The sequence below is a fragment of the Harpegnathos saltator genome, unplaced genomic scaffold (genome assembly GCF_003227715.2).
Source record: "Harpegnathos saltator strain DR-91 unplaced genomic scaffold, Hsal_v8.6 scaffold10, whole genome shotgun sequence".
Taxonomy (NCBI): Eukaryota; Metazoa; Arthropoda; class Insecta; order Hymenoptera; family Formicidae; genus Harpegnathos; species Harpegnathos saltator.
The window spans coordinates 139,092-149,208 of NW_020229873.1; the positions used below are offsets into that span (position 1 = coordinate 139,092).

Below are 10,117 nucleotides of genomic sequence, written 5' to 3' on the forward strand. Positions count from 1 at the left end.
TATCGAACAGTCCTCTTCACGACGGAAGCTGCCTCTATAAAGTCTCGGCTTCGTCGACGCCACGTGCTGTGTCGAAAATCACGGTAGACTTCACTTCTCGATCGATCGCCGCTGGCAAACGACGGGTAAAGCTGTGCTGTTATCTGCTACTCGCATTCTGATATTCGACTTATTACACACGCGATCTGCTACAGGTGAGGCCGTGCGCGAAACAGAACACGCTAATATATCCGATATGACAGCCGAGAAGAAGAAACCTGAACAAACAAACTCGAGTGAGTACGCCGTCTAAATGTTTGCCAGAACAGCTTTTACCGCTATAGATTTTCAGTCGAGGAATCACTTCTAGTAAGCGAAAACTCGGATCGTGAGCCGCGAATTGCCCGGTATATTCTATATTGTGTTTCCCACCCCCCTTTCTCTCTCTCTCTCTCTCTCTCTCTCTCTCTCTCTCTCTCTCTCTCTCTCTCTCTCTCTCTCTCTGTCGGACATCGGACAATCGGACTTTAAATATTCCCTTAATTATGGAATTAGATTCCCTTAATTACTCAGTGATATTTTTTACCTTGGCACATCGGCACTTGTGCTCTTCTCATCAGGTTTCTGACGAGGTATATTTTTTATTGAAAATCACGATATACGCGGCTTGTTGAATCAGAATAGAGAGAAAGAGAGAAAGAGAAAAAGAGAAATAGAGAGAGATAGAGAGAGAGAGAGAGAGAGAGAGAGAGGGAGAGAGAGAGAGAGAGGGAGAGCGATAATACTGTTAAGTCATACATACTCGATAGTCGTGATCGAGGATGCGCCGAGCGCGAAAATCGCCGACTTCGAGACGGCGATCACCGCCGCCGGGACCGGCAAGTTCCAGTACTTCCTGGTTCTCGCGATTATCCCGGCCTCCTGGGCATCCAGCGTGGACACCGCTAATATGTCGATGATACTCGCGTCGGCGGAGGGTGACCTGGGCCTGTCTCTGTTCAACAAAGGGCTGCTGAACGCCATCGTCTATATGGGTGAGTGAGACGCACGCGACGTCTCCGGTGTCGTTGAGTGCGACCACTTGAGCATCCTGCGATAATAACGTAGAGATTATCAGAGCGCGCGCGCAGGGTGCATGGGCGCATGATCGATTCAACGTGCGAAACGTGCCGTCAGGTATGGTGCTGAGCGGTTTCATATGGGGATACCTCGCGGACGTGAAGGGGAGGAAGAAGGTCATACTGTACGGCTACCTGGCGGACGGCGTTTGCAACGTGCTCGCGGGTTTCTCGCAGAATTTCGGCACGCTCGTCTTCTTCAAGTTCCTCAGCGGCATGCTGTAAGAGTCGAAAGAAAACAAAAGAAACGATCGCGCGTTTCGACGCGTCAACTAGATTAACAGCCCATCAAGTCCATCCTTGTCTCTCGCTGGGCTTGTCCCCCCCTTCGGACAGCGAGATAACGATCCCCGCGAGATCGTCATTTTAGCTAGCTTCTTATCGTTCTCCACGCTCCATTTCCATCTGTAATTTTTTGCATTCCGCCGGTTTATCGGCTTACACGTTTACGAGCGAATAAACTTGAATTCATGTCAGCGTGAGCGGGCCGCACGCGACTCTCATGGCGTACTGCACGGAATTCTACGGCGACAAGGGCAGGGCGAAGATTCCGATCCTCGTCGGCTTCTCCGTCCAGTTCGGATGCGTCGTCAACGCAGGTAAATCGCATCGCGCGCGATCAAGCTCGAGCAAAAGGCGGGAACGGTCTTTACGACGAAGCCCCGGCTTAAGAGAATGCTCGCTTGCTCGCTCGCAAAAATTGTCCCCGACGGGAGTTTCGAGAGAGCAAAAAAGATCCGCTCGCTGGAAATTTGGCTCGCTCGCAAAGTGCGACGCCGCACAGATGACATTCTTTGGTTGAAAATTCTCCAGAGACCTGACTTTCCAACCGATCATCGACACCAATGGAGATGAGAGGTTGATCCTGAATAAATTCCGAAGAGATCTGTCTTGCCAAAATTAAAAAAAAAAAAAGATTTTTTTCTCGAATTACTAGCCCTAAAGGAGGAAAAATTATCGCGTTAAACGCGAGAAACTTGTGAAATACTCATTATTCGACACTTATTTCTATCTAATAGCGGTGCACATTGGGTCATGCTAATTGGGTCCCGACGATGATTACCTTCTATCTCCGTATGATGGCTTGTGAGCTGAGGTTTATATCCCTTTGGGCTTTGGGCTCATGGACCGTCAGCTTAGGGTTGGATGTTTTGCTCAATGTTCTCCATGTGTTTACTTATTGGCTCCATATGACTTAATGCTTTCTTAACGTGAGCTGAAATGATGAGCTTTGAAATTCTGAGTTTTCTAAAAGATCATTATAAGCTCCGGAGTCTTATTTAGTATTCATCAAGTATCCATTCGGTATCCATAGGCTCGAACCCATTGAGGTCGAACCCAAGACCCTATACTTTAAACGATAAACTTTTAAGACGAACCCTAAAGCCATGAACCCTGAACCGATAATTTCCTCAAAATTTCGGCTAGACAGATCTCTTTGGAATTTATTGAAGATCAACCTCATCCATTAGTGTCGATGATCGATTGGAAAATCAGATCTCTAGAGAATTTTGAACCAAAGAATGTCATCTTCTGGCCTCACTGGGTCCAGAAAGGGACACACCAAGGGACTCGTGTTAAACTTGTCTTGCGCTCGCGACCAGTGATGGCCTGGCTGGTGGTGCCTCAGCCGTGGTCGATCGTCCTTTGGGACGGCGCCTTTGTCTACAACTCCTGGAGGATCTTCCTCTCGCTCTGCGGAGTGCCGACCATGATAGGCGTCCTGTGCCTCTGCTTCTTCCCGGAGAGCCCCAAGTTCCTCATGACGCAGAATCGCAACGAGGAGGCGCTCGAGGTGTTCAAGCGGATCTACAGCACAAACACCGGCCTGCCCAAGGACAGCTATCCTGTAAGCGCCTGTACAAGGATCCTGTATATGGATCCCAATTGTCGCGTGCGTAAAAAGGAATAAGTTTTTCATCGGTAGATTGGCGCCTTGGGCGACGTGAATTTGAACAATGTGACTGCGGAGCGATCGCTGGAGTCTCAGGGAGATGCCAAGTCGTCCTTCAAGGATGGCATCCGACAGATGACGCCCATCCTGTCGAAGCCGTACCCGGCGCGTATCTTGCTGCTCGTCACCGTGCAATTCGGCGGGATGCTCTGGTGAGTGCTGCACTCGATCGGGCAATGATTTACGTAGGAACGCGATGTAGGCCCGCTTAACGTATCGCGCGGATTGGTACCGCCGCCTTGGGAATCGGGATCGAGCCGGCCGTTATTATTAGTTGCACAATAATAATCGGCGCATCGCCGCGAGGTGATGATCGCGCCGTCGAGGTGTCGTAAATCAGAGTTATCAGAGTGGCGAGTAGCAGAGCGCGCGATAGTAGAGCGGTAACGTGTGAGTTACTCCGCGATTACTCGCGCTGGAATCGCGCTGGAGCTTTTTACGAGATGCAATAAGACGAGTGACTCGTCGTAAAAAATTTTAAGACCGCGTTTGGTCGTATAAGTGCCGCGTTCATGTTTGAATGACAGACCCGAGGATTTACGACTTTATCAGCTCGCGCGCGCAAAAGAGAGAGAGAGAGAGAGAGAGAGAGAGAGAGAGACAGACAGAGCTGCACGTACCACTACTATACATCTGCTGCGCGATGTTCCGACTGTTAACTTGAGATATACTCCCATTATCTGGATACACATCGCCGCGCGGATGTCGCATCGCGGCATCTGCTATCACGTGTTCTACTAAATTCTTCTACTAAATTAACGCGGAATGTCAGCCGCGCGGAGAGACGATAACAAAAATAAAACTGAATACACACACGCATCCTCGTCCTCGGCTCAGAGAACTTGCGCGCCGTCAGACGCCTACTAAAATCTTCTACTAAATTAAGGGATGTCAGGTTCACGCGACGCGATAAAGCGAAAATAAAACGGCGCCGTTTGTCGGCTTAACCCGCGGCGCGATGCGACAATTAAATACCCCTTTTATTCTCGGAAGCATTTATCGAAGTCGAGGCGGGAAAATTTTCCACTGTCCCGGCGCGCGGCCGGGGAGCCGGATTTCGACGGCTTGATAACGGCGAAAATAAGCGCGCGAGCGCCGCGATTCGAGGACGGCGCGAGAGAGATCGCGCGGATTAACGGCGCTGCGGCTCGCGCGGATCGGTCGTCTCCCTCTCCCTCTCCCTCCCCCTCCTCTCTCTCTCTCTCTCTCTCTCTCTCTCCCTCTCTCTTCGCGACGGAAACGGGACCATGTATCATATATACCTCGCCCGTTCGATTATTGTTCGAGCATGTCATTTCGACGATGCACTCCGGCGTTTATTTACAACGCCTGGCCCGGCTGCTTTTCATACGGCTTATCTTTGACTGGCGCGCACGCGCGCGCCGTGACGTTGATTAATATTGACGCGCCACCGTTATTTGTTACGCTTGCAGCCTCAACACCTTGCGCCTCTGGCAGCCGCAGCTCTTCGCGACGATCGAGAACTTTAAGAATCTCGATACCAACGTGACTGATCCCACCTTCTGCGAGATACTAGATATTTCGACGTCGCTCGACGCAGCCAGGACCGTCGCCGTCGCCGCCGCCCCCGCCGCCGCCGCCGCCGCCACCGACGCGACGACGGCGCCGAGCATCTCCGAGAACGTAAGACGACGCGACAATGATTATTGTCGCGCTTGGTGATTACTGTCTGTGATTGGAGCATTCTTTTAGATTCCTCATAGACCCGAAAGTATTTACCAATCAGGAGCGAGAATCACTAAGCGCTCACTCTGATCACTTTGTTCTGCTGAACGCAGCTCGTTGGCAACAACGAGTGCGCGCGCTCGCGATTTTAACGCGCGGCTTCTTCTTTTCCAGAGCGTCTCCGAGTCCATGTACACCGACACCATCATCGTGTCGAGCTCGTCGAGCGTGTTTATTCTCCTCGCCAGCGTCCTCGTCAACTTCCTCGAGCACAAGTACCTCTTACGTGAGTCTGTTTCTTCTCGCTCGTCTCGCGCGGCTCTGCCGATTTTTATTAACCGCGTCTGCGCGATTTCCTACGCCGCAGTCGTCAGCTACGGATGCGCGCTCGTCTGCCTCATCTCCCTCATCTGGGCCACGAACACGTTGGTCATCCTGGTGCTCACGTGCATGTTCGTCGGACTGCTCAGCGAGACTTTCAACGTCGTGGTGGGCGCGACCGTCCTGCTCTTCCCCACATCCTTGAGGTTCGTCACTTGTACTCGCGAGACGCTTACCCGTACCGTTAGCCGTTAGGCGTACGTTACACGTTATTGAATTTCGCCTTCTCTCTCGCCAGAGCCATGGCGGTCAGCATGGAAATGATAGTGGGCAGGATAGGATCCATGATTGGTAATCTCTTGTTTCCGGTCTTGCTCGCGCACGGCTGCGTGGCGCCCATCATCAACCTGGCGTGCTTCACCTTACGTACGTATCGCGGCTCTCCTTTCGCCAAAGGTTCATTTTGCCAGGTCTCACAGTAAGGTGACACCGATAGCGTAAGCGATATCATCATTTGCATCTTTAGAAAACAAAAAGAAAAAAAAAAAGAAACAGAAAAGCTGAAGAGCGCAATATCCCTCCGTAGCGACAAAATGCCAATGTGGTTTCGTATAATTTCATCAATTCCCACGCACTTTGTGCGTCAGAGCTCTTCGCCGTTACTTCCCTCCTTGTAATGTCCAGCGATGGATTCTAAAGATCGCCGTCGATGACATCGCTTAGCCTTAGCTCGAGATCGGAGCGAAATCGCGACGCGGGGAAGCCCTGCGCGACTGTCATCTCACGGCTTTCAGTGTGCATCATCCTCACGTGCTTCCTGCCGAGCACGAGCAAGCACGCGGTGTGAGGAGCGTCGTCTGTGTCGGGCAAATTCGAGGGCAAACACGAGGAAGAGGAGGAAGAAGAGGAGAAGGAGGAACCAAGGCGTGAGGAGTCTGGAGAAGGACCGAGAACGACGACGAGAGAGGAGAAACAAGAGAGAAGACCGACGACACCCTCAAGCGCGTGCTCGCACGCACTTTTCACAGGCCGCCTTTCCGTCTTCCTCGCCGCGAAGATGCTCCGGCGCGACGCCGCGGGCCGGAGCATCCCCGGAGGACTCTCCAAGGACCTGGATCGAAGCGCTCTATCGCGAGCTATGATCGAGCCCGTATGAGGGCGGACAATGGTCATGCATATACATGCATGCAACACACAACGAGAGAGACCGCACGAGACCTTGAGTTTCACTTTCGACACATCCTGGAGAGCCCTCCAGCCTTCACCTACATGCTCGCTCTCCTCTATCCTCGCCGCGTGCGTGGACGCAGCTCTATCTCGGGATCTCCGCTCGGCCGATCGGCGCGCGATCCAGCGGGTGTCCCGACGCGTGCGCGCGGCGCACGCGAGAGCGTCCGCCCCGCTCGCCGGCGGACGAGCCGAGGAGCGATCGGCCCCGAAGCACGAGCACACACACGTTGTTTCCTTTCTCTTTCCGGTTCCCCCGGAGTACGATCGGCCGCAAATTTCCTGCCGACCGCGCGGCTCCCAGCTGTCTTACGTACGAGCGAGCGAACGGGTCGCGGCGGAAACTTTCAGCATCTCACGCTCATAGGATTCGTGCGAGATGTATATGTTTATGTATTATATATTCCGATACGTGGTATGTATGTAGGGTGCTAAATTTCAAACGTAGCAGGTAAAAAATCTCGAAAACTATGAAAGATATTAAGAAAAGCTGAGACACGTGCACCATGATTTCGAAGGGGAAAGAGAATGGCATTGTCAGTGTTTCATTTGGGGGGCGTTTTCAAGGTCAGTTGAAGGTCAACTTGATTTTTTTAAATAGGAATCCTCATTTTTTACTACATCATCTTTTTCTACTGATTAATTTGAGCAAGTTTTGTCCGAAGCACTTTTTCATTTGCCTAATATTTTTTGAAATATTTAAGGGAAACTTGGTGACTTTTTCAACAGTTAACTTACGATATCTCGCTGATTATTCGTCGAAAGAAAAAGTAGTATTAGACTCTTTTACTTTATTTACTATCAAGAATATATTACTGTAATAGTGCCCTAACTTTTGTTAATTTAATAATTTTGAAATTTCCAGAGGTCGATAAATTAACAAAAGTTAGGGCACTATTATAGTAATGTGTTCTTGATAGTAAATAAAGTAAGAAGGTCCAATACTATTTTTTCATTCGACGAATAGTCAGCGAGATAGATGAGATAGATGAGATAGCGTAAGTTAAATGTTGAAAAAGTTTTGAAGCAAGCATTTCTTAAAATATTTCACAAAATATTAGGCAAATGAAAACATGTTTCAGACAAAAGTTGTTGGAATTAATTGGTAGAAAAAGAAGATATAATAAAAAATTGAGCTTTCTATTTAAAAAAATTAAGTTAACCTTGAAAATACTCTCCAAATAAAAAAACTGATAATGCCATTCTCTTCCCCTTTCGAAATCATGGAACACGTGTTTTAGCTTTTTTTAATATCTTTCATAATTTTCGAGATTTTTTACCTGTTACGTTTGAAACTTAGCACCCTGTATATATATGTGTGTTTATATATTGTATATATCAGGATGTGTGATTTGTACGTTTAGAAAACTCTCACTGTTAGACGGGGTAGTCGCGACGAATCGGCGCTGCTAATCGGCGCCGGGCTGAAGGAACTGCGATGCGTCACGCCGAGCTGCACGCGCGCGACTGAGAGACGCCCGTTTCTACCAATCCTGGTGAATCCTTAACCGCCCGGTTGTTCCAACGGTCGCATCCGTCGTTGATTTGAATTGGCGAATGCGACTGGCCCGGCGGAATTTCCGACGGAGTAATCAGCCGGCTGGACTTTGGAACCGCGCTTGGCAGAAACGGGGCGAGAGTCACACGAATAACTAAGCTGCGCACATGAAGTTACGCGAATAAACGAGAAGAAAAAGAAAAAAATGTCCTCGGACGAGCGTATATTCACAGCGGGAAACGGGCGTTTCCTGCGGCGCCGCGCGTGCTTCTCGCGCGGCACGCACCGCCGCAAGTTGACCCGCGATTTCATCACGGCGGACGCGGCGAAACGCTCGTGTCGGGCGACTGCGATTCACCGTGTAACCGTGTTACAAATAATCTTTGTACCACGGTATCCTTGTACCATAAACGACTCTTTGTGGAAGCAACGCGCTTAATTATTACCCTCCCGGCCCAGATCCCGTTCGGCGCGGCGTCTCGTTTGACACGCCGGAAACGAGACGGAGCTCGTTTCGAATACGCTCGTTTATCCTATCGGATAAAAAATTATCCTGGTCCGGCGATCGCCGGATAGCGATCGCGCTCGCGTGCGATGAAATCCGCGGCGAGAGTTCGTTAACGAAACCGCCCGATCCGTCCCATCGAAGCAGCAGAAGCGCGCGCCGCGAGCGGCGCTTCAAAATGCCCGCAGCTTCCTACGGTGTTCCATTGTAAGGGCGCTCCGCGCGCGGCGCCTGGGACCGCATTCCGCATAAATTGCGGAACGGAGCTATGCGGCCGCGCGCGCGCATGCGCACACACACGAGCGCGGTCGCGTTGGAAAATACGTGTCCGCGCGGTTCTTCCGCGGCGCGACTCGACGTCTACATTAAAAGCCGGCACGTACTACCTGTGAGCCGTCGGCGCTCGTTGTATTCCGACAATGATCCGCACCGCAACGACTTCATCGCGACTGACACACACGTACTTATTCACATGTGTGTGTGTGTGTGTGTGTGTGTGTGTGTGTGTACGGGGGCACGCCGCGGTGGTCGCGTGATCGAAGGCGTCGCGGGGCGGCTGCGGCCGCTGCGCCTTCGCACGGCGTGCAAGTACAATGGCGGCGCATTAGCATCGTTAATGGCCTGCATTTTGTATAATATACAAAGAAAAGAGAGAGTTCTCGCCCGCCCCGCCTGTGTATTCCAATTAATACGGCCGCTTAATGGCGAGCCCGAGCGTGAGCGCGGAGCGTGAAGTGGAAAAAGCGCGAACCGGTCTTTATCTCCCTCTTTCTCTTTCTCTCTCTCTCTCTCTCTCTCTCTCTCTCTCTCTCTCTCTCTGCCCGCCGGCGGTCTTTTCAATTTGAAAAGCCTGCGTTAATTAATACACTTAATTAATCGGCAACTGAATAATCTCGACCGGCGGCGCGGCTGAACCCGCGAGCACTCGCGCCTTTTCGCTCCCCCCCCCCCCCCGCCCCGCCGTTGATCGTTCGCACACTCTCTAGCGAAACGGTCCGAGTCAATTTTCTTTCCCCCGTTTTTTTCTCGATGGAATCCGAGCATCGAATAGTCACATTTGGCAGCGGCTCTGCTCGTGAACTTATGGCAACGGTGACCTGAGTGACAGCACGCGGTGCAAACATTTGCCTTTTCATGATGCTTTTATCCGACAGATTATAGATAGAATTATGTTATTATAAAATGATTATAAAATTGTAACAAAGGATTTATCAAATTCTTATGCGATAGACGCGAATGCTTATTTCTTTCTTCGCCTACCGTTACGCAACTGTGAAACTTTGGCTGTTGCCGTAATTAGAGGTCGCGCAAGCTCAACCGAGCAATGGCTTCCGTTGTGAGCGCGCGTTTCAATGAGGAGCTCGGAAGCTCACCGGAAAAGAATACGTTCGAGCCGTTTTCAAACCTACGCACTCGGAGAGTAATACTGTTATCGAGAGGCGAGCTAATCGAGCCGCCTCGGATGCATTCATAACGCCGCGCCGCGCCGGGCGGGACAAAGACGGACACGGCTGCTGAAGAATGAGCCTCGCTCAATCGAGCGGGAAGTCACTCTCGTGAGAATCACTCCTCTCGCTCCTCTCTAAAATCGTTCTTTCCGTATGGACAGACACGAGGTCGTCGTCGTATCGCGATTTCACGGCCGCTATTCCGCTCGATCGCTATTCCGCCGTGGGTACCGCCGCGGCGAGACAATCGCATCGGGATCGGCATCGATCACGATACTCGGCAAATGTTTGGAACTACTATATACCGAAAAGCAACCGCGGTCCTTTTCGTGACAATCAACGACGCACAAGCTGCGAAAATATATATGTACTAGCTTTTTA

At 50.9% G+C, this 10,117-nt stretch overlaps 1 protein-coding gene across 2 annotated transcripts; it reads left to right on the top strand.

The window, feature by feature from the left end:
• On the top strand, nt 1-7,131 carry LOC105182926 (synaptic vesicle glycoprotein 2B). 2 transcript variants are annotated; one of them, XM_025308222.1, is made up of 12 exons: nt 1-125; nt 195-275; nt 789-1,013; nt 1,156-1,318; nt 1,575-1,696; nt 2,702-2,946; nt 3,025-3,203; nt 4,485-4,695; nt 4,912-5,023; nt 5,105-5,264; nt 5,357-5,484; nt 5,853-7,131. In XM_025308222.1, the coding sequence occupies exons 2-12, from the start codon at nt 236-238 to the stop codon at nt 5,903-5,905; spliced, it is 1,638 nt and encodes a 545-aa protein (XP_025164007.1). In that variant the 5' UTR covers nt 1-125; nt 195-235; the 3' UTR covers nt 5,906-7,131. The 2 variants fall into 2 exon arrangements, with proteins under 2 accessions (XP_025164007.1, XP_025164006.1); XM_025308221.1 differs by having other exon boundaries at nt 1-275.
• Nucleotides 7,132-10,117: the final 2,986 nt, after the last annotated feature.

Coding starts and splice junctions, on each gene's coding strand:
- LOC105182926 (XM_025308221.1), top strand. CDS start 236: ATGACAGCCGAGAAGAAGAAACCTGAACAAACAAACTCGA. Junction 276..788: donor ACCTGAACAAACAAACTCGA/GTGAGTACGCCG, acceptor CATACTCGATAG/TCGTGATCGAGGATGCGCCG. Junction 1,319..1,574: donor AAGTTCCTCAGCGGCATGCT/GTAAGAGTCGAA, acceptor AATTCATGTCAG/CGTGAGCGGGCCGCACGCGA.